This window comes from Amaranthus tricolor, chromosome 9 (genome assembly GCF_026212465.1).
Source record: "Amaranthus tricolor cultivar Red isolate AtriRed21 chromosome 9, ASM2621246v1, whole genome shotgun sequence".
NCBI lineage: Eukaryota > Viridiplantae > Streptophyta > Magnoliopsida > Caryophyllales > Amaranthaceae > Amaranthus > Amaranthus tricolor.
In genome coordinates this window covers 1,778,808-1,798,203 of record NC_080055.1, presented here as the reverse complement: position 1 = coordinate 1,798,203, position 19,396 = coordinate 1,778,808, and the positions used below count along the sequence as shown (strand labels likewise).

The following is a 19,396-nucleotide window of genomic DNA, read 5'->3' as shown; positions in this document are numbered from 1 at the left end:
CAGATTGGTTAAGCAATCATCGAAAGAGTTGTCATATACGAAGAAACCGTCCATAACGACTTCCATGCACTGCTCAATAAATTCAGAAAAAATACTCAACATGCATCGTTGGAAGGTAGCTAGGGTATTACATAGCCCAAATGACATCCTTCGATAAGTGAAGGTATGATAAGGGCAAGTAAATGTGGTCTTCTCCCTATCATTAGGATAGACAGGGATCTAGAAAAAATTCAGAGTATCCATCTAAGTAACAAAAATGGTATTGATTGGCTAGCCTTTCCAACATCTGGCCTACAAAAGGGAGTGGGTGATGGTCTTTTTGGGTGGCCTTATTAAGTTTCCTATAGTCAATGTACATGTGCCACCCTGTGACTATCCTTGTGGGTATCAGTTCTTTCTTATCGTTCTCTATGATAGTCATATTGTCCTTCTTAGAGACAACATGTACTTGGGATACCCACTTACTATTCGAGATAGGGTAGATGATCCTCGCATTCAACAACTTCAAAACCTCTTTCTTAACTACCTCCTTCATATTGGGACTGAGTCTCCTTTGTCCCTCTATGGAAGAAGCGGCATCGGGCTCTAGTTTTATCCTATGGTTGCATATAGAAGGGCTAATTCCCTTGATGTCATCAATGGTGTATCTAATGGCTTTTCTATGTTTTCGAACAAGGTTGACCAACGGTCTAAATCTCCGCCATTGAGTTCACTATTGATGATGATAGGATATGTAGAGTTAGCACCCAAGAAAGTATATTTATAGATTAGAAGGGAGAGTTTTCATTTCTACCTGGGAGGTGTGGAACTCTCCTTGTTCATCTCCAACACCTGCTCAATTTCATTCACCTGCATAACTTCATTGTACATTTCAAGATCATCAATATATTCACCCTCAAAAAGGTCTTCCCATCCCAATACCTCTGCATTATCTCTCCCAGTTCCTTCAAGAAAGAACTGTAGGGCATCGATCTCGTGGTCCCATTTAGACTCAAGAGGTACATCTTCAGATATGTCAATTGGGTACATAGATTCATTTGGGACTGGGGCACTCAGAACATCCCTTATCGCTAATTTAACTTTCTCCTCCCCCACACTCATAACCAACTTACCCCTAGCTACATCAATCAGGGTACTAGCGGTCGCAAGACATGGTCTTCCTAATATGATGGGGGTCTTAACATCCTCAGTTATGTCCATAATGACAAAGTCACAAGGTACTACAAGTTTTCCAATCTTTAAGGCCACGTCAGACAAGATTCCCTTAGGGTAGACAATACTACGGTCAGCCAACTGTAATGTCATCCTAGTAGGGGTCAGCTCATTCACATTGCGGAGTCTCTTATACATGGAGTAAGGGGTTTATATCCGAAGCAAGTTTTCAGGAAACTGCTCGAGTTTCATTAGGCTAACATTAGCACCTAGGCCAACAGTAACGGGAATACTAAGCCTACCAAGGTCAGCTAATTTAGGAGGTAGGTTCCCAATCATGAAGGCATATAAATTCGCCTCCTTAGAGACCTGAACGATCTCATCTAGGTTCCTCCCATTGGAGCAAAGCGTCTTAAGAAACTTGGGAAAGGCGAGTATCTTAGACATTGCATCCAAGAACAGAAGTCCAACAGACACATTTTTAAAAAAATTCAAAAATTTCCCATATTTTTTCTAACTTAGCTCGTGCCAATTTCTGAGGAAAAGGCACGTACTTAATCAGAATGTCAGTGACCTTAGACTTTGATTTATCATGTTTCGCATTGGTCATAGTATCAGTGGCATCATTATCATTCAAAACAAATTCATCAACAACTATATTATCATTTACAACAAGCTCATCAACAACCACATTATCAGGAATAACATCATTAGGTACTAGCTTTTCAGAAGATATACCTCCACAAGGGGAGGCTCGGCTAGGTTCTTACCACTTCGTGTGGTAACTGCATTTACGGACTCGTCGGGCTCTGGCTAGCTCAGGAATTGGTTTGGAGCACGGGTATTGATCTATTGTGCTACCTGAGTTATTTGTGTCTCGAGAAATTTCATGTGTGAGACACTGTTTTGGATGTGGATCCGCAGCAATTTTTTCAAATCGTTAACCTCGGACCTGAGACTAGGTTGGACTGACTGAGCGTATTGCTTGTACGGCGTTGGGTGTTGGTATGAAGCTTGCTGATACTGTGGATTTAGCACATTTGTGCTTGAGTAGGACAAATTAGGGTGCTTATTACCTACATTATATTTGTCAGAGTGTGGGTCACCAGGAGTTTTACTATACAGGGCGTTTGCCTCCTCGTAAACTTGGGGTAAGTACTCGAATAGTGGCCCGGGACGCCACAAGTATCACATAAATTAGCTGCATTATTAGAACTAGAGGAGGAGCTTACCATGCTTACTTTAGCCATCTGTTCAGTGAGATTGGCTATTTATTTGGTGAGGGCCTTAATGGTCTCAGATTCAGTACTATTACTTTGGGACACTGGACCTCTCTCACTATTCGATAAGAAACCATTTTTGGCCATGGCCTCGAAAAGTCTCAAGAGGTCATCTAGGAGCTTGGAGTCTATGTCACCGCCACATGCGGTGTTAATCGATGATTTGTGCTCATCGAACAATCTTTCGTAGAAGGATTGGGCGAGCAACCAGTTGGGTATCTGATGGTGAGGACAGCTAAGTTGAAGGTCTTTAAACCTCTCATGTGCCTCGTAAAATGATTCAAAAGGCTGCTCTCTTGAAGGTCTACAACTGCGCCCGGGTTTGAGAGGTCTTTTGTAGGGGATAGAATTTGCCCAAAAAGGCATTGGCTAGTTCAGGCTCGGACTTGAGCCAGAACTTAGCTTTATCCTTCAGCCTGAAGGGAAAAAGCTGAATACGCATCGCTTCCATGGATAGGTCCTTAACAATGACAGTGTCACACCTTTCTATAAAGTCAGCGATATGGTCATGAGCACTCCCACTAGCGTGCCCGCCGAATTGGTTCCTCTTAATCATTTAGATAAGGTGAGGCTTCAATTCAAAATTTTCTGTATCGAAGTCGGGTTTGACGATACATAGAATGGAAGTTTGGGTGAGCGTGGGCGTAACCAATTGGCCAAAGGATTGGTTAGCGTTATTGGCCATTTGGCCTTGTTGTCGCCTTAACCACCTTAGGTGTTAGGCGTTCAGTCTACAGGCAGTAGCTTTGATCTTTGGGTCGAATCGCTCTAGAGATCGAGCTCTTCTATACATTCAAAGAATTCAAACACAAAGTGGTCTAGGAGAGGGAACAACAAGCAAGTGTGAAGTAGATCAATCAACAAAACAAAAGCATTATCTGTCGCCTCCCCGGCAACGGCGCGAAAAACTTCATAGTGCAAATTTTAATTAACCGCAAGCGGTGTATGTGTAGCTACGGGTCGAACACAAGGAGGCAAGTTAACCAATTTTTTTGCCTTATGACTACAAGACACGGATCAACAAGTAGTTGGGTTGAGAAACTAATACTACAATGAAAATAAAACTAATAATTAAAGCTAAGACAATGATTAATATGAGAATAATAATAATAATATGACAAATTCTAGGGCATCGGGAATCACCTAATTCTAACAGGGGAGTCAATTACTCTCATAATTGTATGAATTTTAGTCATTGGCATAATTAAACATGATCTAAATAACCTCAAGCTTCCGCTCTATTGATCAATATCGGTTTAAGACCTTACTAGTGTTACTCCTCAAACTTCCGTTTTATTGGTTAAACTAATAGGAATTTAAGTTAAATATACCTCAATCCTAAATTAATCCTAATCTTAAACTTCCGTTTTATTGAAAAGGTTAATAAAGATATTTAAACTAAGATTCCTTAAGCATAGTTTTAATCATAGACCAAAACTTTCACACAATTAATTGATAAAATATCATCCCATGCTTCGAATTAGAGTTTTAAGGAAAACTACTCACTAGACATGAAAAATGCAATTCATGATGAATGATGACTTAATTGAAACACTAAACGTAAAAATGATGAGTGATTTCAATGCACAAAGATAAATAATAAATCAATAAACAAAGAAAACTTACTAATTGAGAAGAAGGAAAATGTAAATTGTAAGGAAATTTAACGTAACAATGGAGTTTAGCAACAAAGAGCTCAAAGAACAAAAAAACTTCTGAAGATTAAATATTAAAAATTAAAAACAAAAATTGTTATCTCCTAAAAATAAAATAACTACCACTATTTATAGTGGCTCCAAAAAGTAATCGTCGAACGCACGAACAAAACACCTGACGTACTGGCAACAACTCGTGTCATCGTGGGCAACGAGTTGTCGCTTCGCTACTGCCTGGGGTATGTGACTTCAGTGAATTGGCGAGGAGTCATGGCTTTATGGCACGGCTTAGCTACGACTCGTTTCTTCCCCTTAGGCCTTGTTTGGCTCGATCTCTTCACTTCCCTTAGGGGTCTTAGGCCATTTCTCCAGGCCTTCCCCTCTTATCACCCCTGAGACCTAATAAAATTCCGATTTTGCCTCACAAATTACATAAAATACATTATTGAGCACATGAGATAAAAATATCAAATATCACTTACAACACTACCTAAAACCCACTAAAACATCACATAAGGAGCATAAAATTAACACAATTAAATGCAAATAATTGCACTCATCGTCCACATGAAAATTCCATGATAAGAGTCTCATGAATAGTATAGCTTGTATCATGAACACCAAAATGAGATTTAGACCCATAAGAGTCTCCTTTAGTACCATGATAATTCCACCCAAACTTTGAAAGATAATCATATCTCTTGTTAGCTTCAATTTGACCACCCCAAGGATCAACATAATCATGTTGTGATATAACCAAACCAAGTGACCAAATGTCATGAAAAGAAGTATAATCAAGTTTCCTCATTAGTGCACTTTCACCAAGCTTCAAGTTAATTTCATTTGACAATGAACTATTGAATGAATAATTGGAAAACCCCCTTAACAAGGCTTTGTCATCATCAAAAATGAAATAACTAACATCACCAATCATCTCCAATTGCTCAAAATAATTATGATCTCAATTATAAACCAATAAGAGTATCAGCATATGATCAAAACATATTTTCAAAAGCAAAGAATTAACAGAAAACGAAATGGATATGTTATCCAAATATACTCCAATGCCACATCTAGGAAATGATAGTTCAAACCCAACATCATGATTGCAATAAGTCGAATTGACAATCTCACAATCATCAAAACTATCTCCATAATCCACCATAGAATTATACAAATAATCACCACTAGATTCGTATGTTATCATTCTTGTATCATTACATAAATAATCAACATGAATAGTAAGAGGATAATGAGATACCTCAACGGATGATATAGACGGTGTCATAACAAAAATCCTCGGAAGAATAATAGGGTTCTTCATCAAATAACGGAGGTAATGTTTCATCAAAATGTAAAGAACAATTTGAATTATCTCCTTTTTCATCATCGAAAATTGGAGGCAAAGTATAGTCAACTTATTGCGCTTCATTTTCATACTCACAAGATAAAAAGATTACATTGATGGAAGAGTCTTCTTCATTATCTTCTTTCTCCACACAAGTATCCATATCAAGAGACTCATCACAAGGATTTTTCCCTTTATTCGAATTAGACATGAATTCAACATTATCAATTTGGACATCCCCAACAAGACTAACCTCAACTTCGGGATAACAATTGACATCATCGACTTCAACTCGTAGTGGTTCTTCCCTTGCTTGTTGAATTGATTGTTGTCTTTTCTTCTTTCTTAGCTTTCTCAATAATTTCTCAACACTTTTAACTTGAGCCATAAGTGTCTCTCGGAATTTAAACGAACATAAGGCAAGTTTACCATAACCTTGCTCATCAAAAGATTAAATCAATAATTCTACTGAGCAAATTTGTCTTAACAAACCCTCCTTTTTCCATACTAAAGACGATTCATCAATTATCAATAAAGGACTTCAATATGACATGGAATCATGAGAATCGAAACAAGAACAACTAGAGCACCAAGATATGAACTTCATAAATTGCCCCCAAAATTGATTTATTTTTTGATGGTGCGTTTTTGCAAATGATGAATGTGTAGGTAGTCTCCAAGTGATTAAACACTCAAAGAACTTTTTCTCGCCCCTCTACACACAAGATTTAAGTGTTTGGGTTCTTCTACTCCACCACCCAGAAGATGTAAATGTTTGGGTTTCGCACCCCTACAAAATATAGTTGTTCGGGATTTTCTAACCTACAAGATGTAGTTGTTTGAGTTTTGCACTCCTACCTGACGTGCCAAATGATGTGTAACTAGTGGGACTAGTTTAACAAAAACGGGGGGGGAAGGGGGGGGAACCCAAATGAAATACTTAAAAAAAAAAGAAATGTGTTTGGCTTAGAAAGAAAGATGGTAAGAAAGTGGTATATGTGCGTATGAAGTTACGAAAAACAACAGTTATTTTTTTTGTTTGAAATATCTTTCAAGAGTTTGAAAATATTTTCAAGATTTTTTGGTTAAAAATTTAGGATTTTCAAAGATATGGAAAAACAAATAAATGAACCATTGTGTTGGATAAGGAACACTCACTTGAATCAAACTAAAGATATGTAAGCAAGGAACACTCACTTAAACTTACGAGGTTCTAATATCAATTCAAGGATCACTCAACTCAAATTAGAATATTACAAATTAAAATGTATGGAACTCTTACAAACACTTTGACCTCATCAAATGTAAGAAAAACTCACAATTTGGATAAACATCCAATACTTAAACACAAGTATATGAATAAGAAAAGTTTTACAACTTTCATTGGAATTTCGGCTTTTGTTCATGTCATGTATTGTCGTGTATCTTTTCCATTCATCAATTATGCCTTTATATAGGCTTACAAAGCATATGAAAAATCAGAAATTAAAACTAAAAATTTACTTAAATATAAACCATTCAAGTAACTTCAAAAAGACACACTAAAATCCTTTGTAAACTTATTAGAATAGGAAGCATTTAGGATGCTAAATCAAACGACCCTTACATAGCCAAAATGGATCTTTATTATTGCTATTAAAATCAGCAACAAAAGACCTTTTTCACCTACAATTGAATGGCTTCGTTTATCCCTTGTTGATGATAGAAAACATAGCCCAAAAATACGTGACCTTTGGATTCTTCTGTGAGCCAGTTTTAAAAGCGTTGAATGACATTTCCAACAGCCATATAAATAAGCAATAGAACGACATTGAATGTTTACCTTGGATGCTTCTTACCATAGAATAACTTTGATGAAATATAATCACTCTGGAATCAGCATTATTGAATGACCAAATGAATGATGGGAAATGAAGAGAAAATCAACAATAAACCCTTATTAAAACCGTGAGCAATTAATCCCATAAAAGAATGAAACGTTGCCTTTTGGTTGCTCTTCTCAATGATTATCACAATGAAATGAATGGAAAAAATTACTACAGCCATTGAAATGAAAGATGAGAGCAATAACTGTGTGATTTAAGAAAAAATTCATAGCTGCCTTATTTAGCCTTTCGAACTTTTGACATATTAGTCAAACCAGCAGTAATTACTCTATTTTAATTCTTTGATGGACAACTATAAATGGAATTATTCTCTTTTGAAATATTTTCATATTCAAGGCAAGATAATTACCCCATTCAGATTTATTCACCCATAAATCACCAACTTAATTAGGAAATTAATCATCTAATTGTCTTATATCATGCATACTAATTCAAGTAAATTTGTTTTGGCTAAAATAGCACCACAAAAACTTATGGCACCCTTAAGCAAACTGTGGCATTTTATACATCACCAAGGATAAATTAATATGCTACCATTTTTTGCCAATTTTCAAGCAACATATCCAAGAAATTCGAATGGACCATGCAAGTACCTTCACAAATGACTTGAATAATAAGACTTTAAGTAGACCAAGACTTTGACCACACTTTCGACCATTTTGACTTTGACATCAAATAATCGCAACAAAAATGAGTTTAGTTGGACCATTTTAGTCATTCCCCTCAAACCAAAGTTCTTGAAAAGTTTCTCTATGTAAAATGAAAAAGTGGTCATGATAGATTTTACATTATGATCGTATGGAAAGTATGATCCTGTTGTGCTAGCAACTCAAGCTTCCCAAGTTTATTATCTACCTTATCCAAGTTTAAAGAAAAACATGAAAGATTGGCGAGTAGTTTGCAAAGTTAGATCGAAGCATTTCGAGGAAAGTGCTTCCCAATTGGAAGAGAAATCACAAGATTTCGTGGTAAATGAATATGTTTAAGAGGAAATAGTCGCACCATTGCGTAATCCAGCTGGTGATTTGTTAGTGTTTGACGAAACGATTGATGATGTTGATGAAAATGAAAACACCGACGAAGATCTTGTATTATCTGACGACGATGATGTCGATGTTAATTATGTAACCCATTAAATATTTTGTTATCCAATATATTTTTAGTAGTATATGTAATCAAGTACATTTATTTTACAATTTCGAAAAATTTTCAATTTTAGTAATTATTAATATTAATTTTAATAATAATAATAATATTAAAACTAATAATAATAATTATAAGTATAATACAATAATAATTCTTATTTTAACTAAACTAATAATAAAATTAATCATTTTAATTATAATTGAAAAACAAAATTTTAATTAATAATAATAATAATAATAATAATAATAATAATAATAATAATAATAATAATAATAATAATAAAACTAATAATTTTAATAATAATACTCGAATAAATTGAAAAACAAAAGGAGCGTATTTTTGTATTTTGTAAATTACCGACCAGATACTGACGGATAGTTGGTAGGAATTTAGTCGGAATTTTGAAATTCAATATATTTTGGAAAGATGGATTGACAGCTCAACAACCTTGGGAAGGAAAACACGCTTTATAGTATACCGACTGAATAGCGACTAACATTTAGTCGATATTCAATCGATATACTGAAAAGGTGTTTTACCTTCCCAAGGTCTTCTGAAAACGTCTTTAGTGCATTCAGTGTGGGAGGTAAATAAGTATAAGATTCCACCGACTAAATTCTGACTAAGAACATCGGTAGTTAGTCGAAATTTTGATAAACATCAACATCAACATTCAGTGTGGGAGGTAAATCAGTATAACATCAACATCATTTAACCCTAAAAATTTGATAAACAATGAAAATTGTTATCAAAAGAAATTAACGGTGAATCTAGATGAAGAATAGCTACAATGTGACCTACAATGAAACAAGAAAAACAAAATTAGTAATATAACCATTTTTCAAAAAAAAAAGAAAACAAAAAATAAAAACCAAATAAAACCGAAATTACCTTTTACTTTTTTGTGGGTTTTTTAAGCAAATGAAGAAGAAGAAAATTTTTTCGTGGGTTTGAAGCAAATTTTTTCGTGGGTTTTGCAAATGAACAAGATGACCAAATGCGAGTGGGTTTCGTGAATAGTACAGCAGCTTTGAAGAAGAAGATAAACAGTATGCGTGTGGCGGTATGGGTATCGTGGGTGAACAGTACAACAGCTTTTGAAGATGAACATGAAGAAGAAGATGAACGTTAAGGGTTTATTCGTGGGTTTATGAAACAGTAGGAGCTAGTGTGCATGGGTTTATGAACATTAAAAGGCGGGTTTTTTATTTTAATGGAAGGAGATTATTTGCTGCGGGTAATAGAGAACTGCAGTACATATGGGATTTGATGCTGCGGGTTATAGGGAACCACAGTATATGCTCAAGGTTATTTGTTGCGGGACATTAAAAACCAAAGTATATACTGCATTTTTTTTCCTAATTATTTTATGCTGCTTCTTTGTAAAACCGCAACATATGTTGCACAGCAGATGTGGTTCTTTCTACTAGTGAAGGTTAGTCTTGGTTTTAAATTTTAAATTTTTTTATTGATTAATTTCTTTTTTAAACATCAATATAAAGTTGATTATGAACATATTAACATTATTATTCCTTGATTAGTTTCTGCATTTTTTTTTATGAATTTCGTATGATTTATGATTGATTTTTTTAATATGATATTGATTATGTTCTTTGTTGATTTTTGTATAAATTCCGTATGATTATGTTGGATTAGTGTGTGTCATTAACCTTGTTATTTTTTTTTACTCATGAACGTTTAAATTTTAGGGTTTTTTTTTTTATGAATTTCGTATGATAATGTTTCTCATCGTAAGATTTTTATTCATTGATCTTGTTAGTTTTTTGTTCAAGAACATGTTAATATTAGGGACAGTTTTGGGTGGTGGATGGGCTGTTTTGGCTGGTTTTAGGGGCGGTTTTGGGGGCGGTCGTGGTGATGATTGGGGCAGATTTGGGGGCTATAAGGAGGGTATTTTGGGTGGTTTTGAGAGTTGTTTAACTTGTTTTGTAGGTTATTTTCTTAAGCTATGCCTAGAATGAGAAACAATCAACGACAAAGAATTGACCCAAGAACTGGGCAACCTTATGAGTCGTACAACCACCACCCGGACATCACATACCCTATTCGTCCTACACATGAACAACCTCAACCTCGACCTCAACATCATACTCTTTCTGATCCTCAACCTACACCTTCTCAACATCAACCTCTAGCTTTAACTTATTCTCAACCTGTCCAGGTTTAGAGGAGCATTTTCCGAGGAGTGAATTTATGAGGGAGGAGGCCACTCCCTCTCCGGTGACGTCGCGTGGTTCGAGACGTCCGTCTAGGACACCGAAGCCTGTCACTCTACAGGGACCGTCGCGCCAAGATGTTTCCCTTGCGGTGGAGCACCCACGACCACCCTTCCCATGGTTGCCTGATAATTCTGGGTACGTTTTATTATTTGTTAATTTTTTATAGTCATATTCAGTCAATAAACTAATTAAAAATTGTTGATTTTTGAAGGTTTTCCACAGATGGTGGCAACCAATTAGCCACCTCCATCCGTAAGTCCTTTGAGGCTTATTAAGATTCGAATGGATGGGCGTGGAGGGACCTAGACAAACAAAAAATTGAGTTCTACTGGTAATAGTTTCAAGTAAGGATAACTACTTTCTCATTTATGTATTTGACTTCATTGTAACTTCTTATAAATATAATAATTGATCTTGTCATTTCAGAAACAACGGTCTTGGGATCCTTCTATTGCTCCCTTAGTGTATAGGAAGTAGGATAAGAAGGCCAAGATCCAGTACAAGGAAATTATTTTTACGCATAAGAAAACCTATGAGAAAAATAATGATTACAAGTCGAGCTGGTTGGTGACTGACATTTGGAAAAGGTGGGTTAGTTTCTGAAAGTCCGAAGAGTTTCAATCTCATCGGTCCAGAGGGAGGATGAATCGCTGCCGAGGGGAAGAAGAGGGTACGGCTAAAGTCATCCATACCGGCGGTTCGGTTTCTGCGACCAGGATGTTGCGCATTTTGGTATAAGTTCTAATTTATTTAAGTTTATATATATATATATATATATATATATATATATATAAGGGATTTCTATTTGTGGGATTTTTACTCAAACCTTGTCTTATCAAATTCATTTAAAATGAAATGCTTGTTCTCAAACACTACATAAGAGATTTCTATTTGTGGGAAGCAATTATTCTCATACATCAAGTTCATTTGACTTTCAATATTTTTATAATATTTTTGTTGATATAAATGAATTATCGAGTTTGTTTTACCTCAATCTTTTTTTCAAATAAATAAAATGTTATGTTATACATAAAAAAAAAGGCACAATTTAATTTTTCTTTTTTTTTTTTTACATAAGCGTCTTCTTTCCTTCTAGGACACATCCAGAAAGTCGGCAGATTTGACTTCAAATGATGTATACTCGATATTTAATGACCTTTTCTTTGTAAAGAGAATGAAAGAAAACGACTTTATAGTTCATATCATGTAATCTCTGATGACGTGGACAATTCAAAACATTCTATTGGTTGTAAGTTGTAAACCTATATTTGAAACCTTAGTCTTGGCTATCAAGGAATCTCCTAATGACTTCCTAAATATAATACTTTTCAATATTCTACTCCTATATCAATTTCTATATATATACTCCATGACTCCTACAAATTAATTGAAATTGGGAAACAACAGGAAAGAATTATTAAATTTAACACAAATTTGAAGCTACAAATTCTTCATCGTAGAAGCTAAGGAACCTTATTTGGGGCGTATTTAAATACAAGGTGTGTCTTATTACTTTTCACTAAATTTATATTGAATTAATTTGTTTATTTTCTTTCTGTTATATAATTCAATATTAATAGAATTTTTTATTAAATAACTTGGGTCTTAGTTGTGATAATGCCTATGATTTTTTGCATGTAAATTGTTCCATATCGAAGATAAAAGATGAGGATATGTCACTTAATTAACTTAAAAAGTAACTTTTACTATAATTAATTTGATTTTATTAGAAACTTCTTTTTAATTTCTTCGTAGATTACTTCTTTTCCTCCTTATTTGGGTAGCTAAATCCATTTATTAAATTTAAACACTAGCTTAAGCAGTTTCGGACCTAGATTCATGCTAGTTTTCCTTGCTCGTGTATTGGGTTATTCTGGTTTATTTAGCATGTAATTTTGCTACAAATGATTTTGATTAGTGCTTGTTGGTTGAGATTTGTTTGTTGAAGCTAAGAGAAAGAGAGTAAAGAATATCAAAGCAGAGATGGGAGGAGCATTGTCAATGTTGGTAAAGATTATGTTTGAAAAGAAAGAGATGAGAGTATTAATGGTGGGACTTGATGCTGCTGGCAAAACGACCATTCTTTACAAACTTAAACTTGGAGAAGTTGTCACCACCATCCCAACTATTGGTAATCTGCCCCTTAAACTTCTACATTTTGCTGGAATATATTATCCAACTATTCGCAAGTTCTTTTGTGTGTGCATATGTATTGTGAATATTTTTTTTTTTTTTTTTTTTTGATAGAGGTGATTTTGAGTGTAAGGTGCACTTAGAGATAAGGAAATTTAGAAAAATACAAATTTTGAAATGAGACATCTCATGGTGAGACCGTTTTTATTGGGCTAGCCCATTTATATTTAATGTGTTAAAGTGATCACTTATAATCTTAAAGTGATCAATTAAAGGACTTAACTAATTATATGGATCAGTTTCATAGTGAGACATTCTTATACATGACGAGCTGAAACTAATAAGTTTACATTAGTTTATCTGTTCTACTCTAACAACTTTTTATTTACTCATTAATTTGGAGAGTTTTAATAAATAAGGTCCTTTTTGATATGATCACTCTTGAACTTGTTTTTTGTTTTTTCTAATAGGGTTTAATGTGGAAACTGTGGAGTACAGAAACACTGGCTTCACCGTTTGGGATATTGGTGGCCAAGACAAGGTAACCTTCTAATTACCTTGGCTTAATGATCATGAATGCGAAAATGTTTCAAATTTGTTTTTATTTATATGATTTACAGATGTTTGTAATTAAAGGTTAATTAAACTCAACCTCTTTGATATTACAAAGATAAGGTTGTATACACCTGACATTACATCTGAAATTCCATTTAGATAGGAGTCATTTCATATTCAACTTATTGACATGTTTGATCCGTTTGGTAATTAGTACTAAATGGTGAGAATGAAAATGAATTATAGTGTAAATTTTTATAATATATATATATATATATATATATATATATATATATATATATATATATATATATATATATATATATATATATATATATATATATATATATATATATATATATATATATATATATATATATATATATATATATATATATATATATATATATATATATATATATATATATATATATATATATATATATATATATATATATATATATATATATATATATATATATATATCATGTCATTTCCATAATAATGAAATTTTGAATATAAAAAAATTTCTTCACAATTTTTAAATGTAACCTAATACCACATATTCAAATCGTAAAGCAATAGAAAGAAGTTTACAATGAAAATGAGATTCTTGAATCAATATAACTATGACAATTAAACTTGTCAAGAGATATTCCTACCAAAATTACACTAATTTTTATTACCATTCCCGCTAGTTCGTACCGATTACCAAACGGGCTATACTAAACAAATGTTAATAGTGTAAAATCTTCATAAACGTTTTTTTGTAACGTTATAATAACAGATCAGGCCATTGTGGAGATACTACTACCAGGACACCCAAGGTCTTATCTTTGTAGTGGACAGTAATGATAGAGAGAGAATCACAGAAGCCAGAGATGAACTCCACAAGCTGCTATCTGAGGTCTGTTTTCAAAATAAATTACTACTCATAACTATCATATAAAAGTAAAATTAAAGTTCATTATAAATTTGCTGAAGATCAATTGGGTTTGATGTTGTTTTGCTGAAGGATCAACTCAAGGATGCAACACTTTTAATCTTTGCTAACAAGCAAGATCTTCCCAATGCAATGTCTGTTGCTGAGATTTCTGATAGCCTTGCCCTGCACTCCCTTCGTCACCGCAATTGGTAAGTCTTTCATTCTTATTCGTTTCTTTTAAGGATCTAACTCAACCAAAAACTTAAATTCGATACTTGTATCCTCATCATTTTATAACAAGGAAATAAAATTTGTAGAATCATGTTTGGTATCGGTTCTAAATGGTTGGAATGGTAATAATGTTATTATAATTTTGGTAAGAATATCTCTTGATAAAATTAATGACCATAATTTTTCTCCTTCAACAAGCTTATTTTCTTCACAAAATTTGTTCCAATACATTACCACTTAAACATGTGGTATTAGGTGGTATTGAAAAATTGTGAAAGAAAAAAACTTTTTATGATCAAACTTTCATTACCATAGTAATGACATAATACATAGCATGAAAATTTACGTTACAAATCATTCTCATTATCACCCGTTAGTACCATAAACCAAACGAATTATAATTTCCCCAAAAATTCAATATATGAAAAAATCAAACCAAAACAAAGGGAGTAATATTTTTGGAATCATATTTGCAGGTACATACAGTCTACTTGTGCTACTTCTGGTGAAGGGCTTTATGAAGGTCTAGAATGGCTTTCTAGCAATGTAGGACCATCTAACAAGGTATAATATTTATAGTGTTAAAATTTTCCTTGTAATTTCTGAAGTGGTTTCAACATAAATAATCAAATTTCTAAAACATGAAACATGTGTCTTTTTGGATTGTGATTGCAGTCTAAATATTGAAAAACAGTCTGCAAGCAAGAGAGCTATTGAAGTAGTGTCCTTTTATCAACTGAGTAATGAGATTTGAAGACTTGGGAGTGTTTTAAGTAAATATTTATGATAAAGATGAAGTTTTTTTGGATTGATTTTTATTGTTTATTGTATATATTGCATTTAGCAAATATATTTGATTGTAAAAATTATTTGTAATATATACAAAAGCTTTAGTTTGCGAGGAATGACCGGTTATGTAAGAGTGTACAACCCTTAATTCTTTGTTAGTTATACCAATTTCTCGCACAACATCTCTGGAAAATTGCTAGTTTCTGAACTACTCCTATTTTACTTGAAAAAATATTCCAAGTATAGTATATAGCGCCAATATGGGGATATCTAGTTATCTACTACTTTATTCGTTCTGAAATACTCGCTACATCTCGATTACGAGCACTATTCTTTGTTCAAACTTATTTCATATATTGCGGCTAATATGTAAGTAAAAATTTAGTCAAGTGGAATCTTGTTTAAATCGACTAATTGCATACTTTCATATATTAACTTTTTATACTTTTTAAATGCGTATAATTCAACATATAAATAAACAAAATAAACGCATTAAATTGCGTAAAAAGTCAAATATAGCAAGTATGATTAAACGGAGAAAGTACATCCATTTTTTTAGTCAAACATGTTTTAGTGTGAAAAGGGGTGATATCTTGAGACATATGATACATCTACAAAATTAATTTCACGAGCCAAAATCAGAATATTGAATTTGTTTGTTTTTTTTCACAATATTCAAAAACAACAAGGCCATACAAAATGCAATTAAGTGTAAAATCTTATTACAAATTAAGAATTAACAACTCCTAATTCTACACTAGTAAAGTGTCCTTAGACTATCAATTTCTTCTTGTACTCATCCCTCAAGCCACTATCATTTTTCTTCTAAAATTAGAACGTCTATTTTGCTTAGAGATGTTTTATTACTACTACTAAAAGAGTGCTACAAGTCATGTAGGGAAGAGTTCCTTATGGATTGTCCAACAAGAAGCTTCAAGGAAACTTAGAATTAGTTGGACATGTGAATAACTTTGAGCTAGCCAAAACATGTGGGTCCCACAGTCCTACATTTTTTAGGTTGAGATTTAGTAGATGGTAGTATGGAGATCATTGATAATGAGTCTTGTTTATTAAAGCTCTCATTTGACTGATAGTCTGACACAACATCAAGAACATTATTTGGACTTCTGCTGCCTTCTGATATATTGTAAAACTTTCTTTTGTGTACTTTCGCATTGCTTGACAATTCTTTCATGAATCTGTAGCACTCTTCTACCTTCTCCTGTTAAAAAATATCAATAAATAAATTAAAAAATTTTAATTTGATGATGAAGTCTTGTTAAGAAGAACTTTTTTGTTTTCAAAAATTTTTATATATAACAATGTTATGGTGAGATTATTTCTATTGGACTGAATCAGTGTAACACTTGGTAATAATTTTAAAGTCATCACTTATAACATTAAAGTAATTATTTTGAAAAATTAGCTAATTATTTAAGTTCGTCTCATGGTGAGACAGTTTCATACAAAACTTATAGAATTGAAGCAAACCTTGTCAAATTTGAAGATATCCATGATATCATTTTGGTGTTCAAGAGTACTCCATATTCCCATTTCTTCCAAAGTGAGCACCATACTAGCTGCTGCCAAGACAGATGGAACATAGCACAAAAATCTGGGATCTGTATTTTCAAATCCAAGAAGGTGTTGATGACTTTCTGTCATAATTAACTTTTAATATCATGTCAAGATAATAACTACTCCCTCCTATTCAGCTTATGTGTTCCATTTTCTTTTATGGTCAAGTCACCTTAATTGTTTCATTTTTATTTTTTGTACGGGTTTTTGACTTTCATACCCTTAGTAACTTTATCCTATTTACTATTTTCAATTATACCCTCCATTACTCATACTAATTTTCCTTCTTTACATTAAAAAAACTCATAATACTACTCTCTTTCCTACACTTAGGATCCCACTTTTGACTCTTCATAAAATCTGTGAAAAATCAAATGGACTCCTAAGGTGAATAGGAGGGAGTATTACCAAGCGTTTAAAGCTAATAAATAAAGTACTATAGCATATTTCTACCCTATAATATTCCCACTACACTGCAAGAAAATGTGGTTTTTTCTATGCTTACCAAGGAAGGCAGAAAGTATTAAGGATTCACATCTGCATAAGATATCCCAGTGATAATTCGTCTTTAACTTGAGCTTTCTTATTAAATGTCCAAAATAGGAAAGTGGGGTAACTGCATTCATTTTCCATTCAAGTGTTGAAAGCACTAAAAGCTCCATTCTCTGTATCACTTTTGCTTCAAATATCTGTTCATGCTCAACCTACACCAATCACAAACAATTGGTTAAAAAAAGAATGTTATCCTTGTGTCTTTATGTAAGAAATATATTATAACATTAATAAAGAAATATAGTCCATGTTAGATTTATCTTAAAATGTAGCATATTTTCACATATTATAACTATAGCGTGAAAATGCAGTACACAGATCTGATCACAATAATGGATCGAAAATGGAATGGTGATCTGGTATTATGAGTGATGCGGTTATCACGTTGTCTAAATATAAATCGAATCATAAAATGTCCCTTGATACGATTTAAAATACGTTTTTTTATACTTTTACATCGGAGAAAATATCAATTTGTCTATTTTGAAAACTTTTACAACTCTGCCGATAGGATACAATTTTACACTATAATTATAAGTTTATAACTATAAATATTTGTAATTAAAAATATATTGACATACATGTTTTGATGAGTGTTGTATATACTTACTTGGAAATCTAACAAAAGAGGAACATGGGTTTCTTCAATCTTGGAAGCCAAAGAAAGACAAGCAACAGCAGCTATGTGGGTCACCCATGGCATTTCCTTTAGAAACCCAAAACTCAACATAAACCTATCAAAGTAATTAACACCTAAAACAAGAGTAATTACAGAGAAATTATGGTATGAATTAACTCTAATCATCCATTCCAAAGCTTTTTTTCTAGCTTCCATTAATGACTTATTAGCAACCAAAACACCCTCACTACAATGGGTATTTTCTTCTTTAGAAAACAAATCCTTAAGTTGTTGTTCTTCATCATCATCTTCACCATAACAAGAACAATTTAATGACCCACGAGTATGATCATCATGATATTTTTTTTCTTCATTTAAATCTTCATTATGACATTTTTCATCGCAATATAAATAATCAAGAAAAAAGTCTTGATCTGTTTCTAAGGAGGTCATTTTTGTGTGTGTTTTTGAGAATTGAAGAAATGGTCTTTATGTTTGAAGATGGAGGGAAAATGGGGAAGTCCATTGCCTTTGTATAAGGATCCCTGAATCCTGATGAAATACAGAGTGGGAAGAGAAGAAAGGAGGGGCCCTAAAAATTAAGTATTGTGATGAATTGTTTTATCTGAAGGTGTTTTCAAAGTTGTCTTTTTTTCCTTATTTTTGACTTTCTCCTCTGTTTTTATCTTCCTTTAATTTAATATTTTACTATCGCATTGTTATACATCGTCATCCTTTTTATTTTATCGCCACCTTCTTAATAAAATTATGAATTTGCCCCTAGACTTAAAACTTATTTAACAAATGTAAATCGCACTTAATAACACTATTATCACTTAAAAGACATTAAAGTTAAAGTTTAAACGTAATCCGAAACATTTTTATCGCAACCCTATATATGTTGAATTTTCAGAAGCGCCCTTATATGATATACGAATTCAAACACGTAACTATCTCTCTAAAAACTCTCTCAAAAAGTTCTTCGATTTTAAAGAAGCTGTTAGTTGGAATCGATTAACTATGGCTAACGAAAACGACTATGAATCGGATCCGGTACGTACTTTAATCGATTTGAATCGGTGTATTTGTTTTAAAAACAATGAAGACGCAAAAACTGGGCGAGTGAACCATGGTGGAGTCGCACAAAACGTGAGTGGACCACGGTTCAGTCGCACAAAACGTGCGACTGGACCGTGGTTCACTCGCACGTTTTGTGCGACTTCACCGTGGTTCACTCGCACGATTTGTGCGACTCGACCGTGGTCTGCTCGCCATTTTTGTGCGACTAGTTTTTTTTTTAGTATTTA

The 19,396-nt window shown here is 33.2% G+C and overlaps 2 protein-coding genes across 4 annotated transcripts; one reads left to right on the top strand and one right to left on the bottom strand.

Moving 5' to 3' along the window:
* The first annotated feature begins 12,056 nt into the window (after positions 1–12,056).
* LOC130823747 (ADP-ribosylation factor-like) lies at positions 12,057–15,624 on the top strand. Of its 3 annotated transcripts, none has more exons than XM_057688483.1 (7): positions 12,057–12,206; positions 12,656–12,838; positions 13,311–13,381; positions 14,183–14,302; positions 14,411–14,529; positions 15,028–15,115; positions 15,227–15,624. In XM_057688483.1, exons 2-7 carry the CDS (start codon positions 12,691–12,693, stop codon positions 15,236–15,238), a joined length of 558 nt encoding a protein of 185 aa, XP_057544466.1. In that variant the 5' UTR covers positions 12,057–12,206; positions 12,656–12,690; the 3' UTR covers positions 15,239–15,624. The 3 variants fall into 3 exon arrangements, with proteins under 3 accessions (XP_057544466.1, XP_057544468.1, XP_057544467.1); XM_057688485.1 differs by having other exon boundaries at positions 12,069–12,206; positions 12,626–12,838; XM_057688484.1 differs by having other exon boundaries at positions 12,070–12,206; positions 12,641–12,838.
* Positions 15,625–15,963: 339 nt separating this feature from the next.
* LOC130824331 (cyclin-D3-1-like) lies at positions 15,964–18,714 on the bottom strand. The gene is made up of 4 exons (XM_057689291.1): positions 18,081–18,714; positions 17,424–17,622; positions 16,832–16,962; positions 15,964–16,562 (listed from the first exon to the last, which is right to left on the bottom strand). Exons 1-4 carry the CDS (start codon positions 18,540–18,542, stop codon positions 16,317–16,319), a joined length of 1,038 nt encoding a protein of 345 aa, XP_057545274.1. The 5' UTR covers positions 18,543–18,714; the 3' UTR covers positions 15,964–16,316.
* Positions 18,715–19,396: the final 682 nt, after the last annotated feature.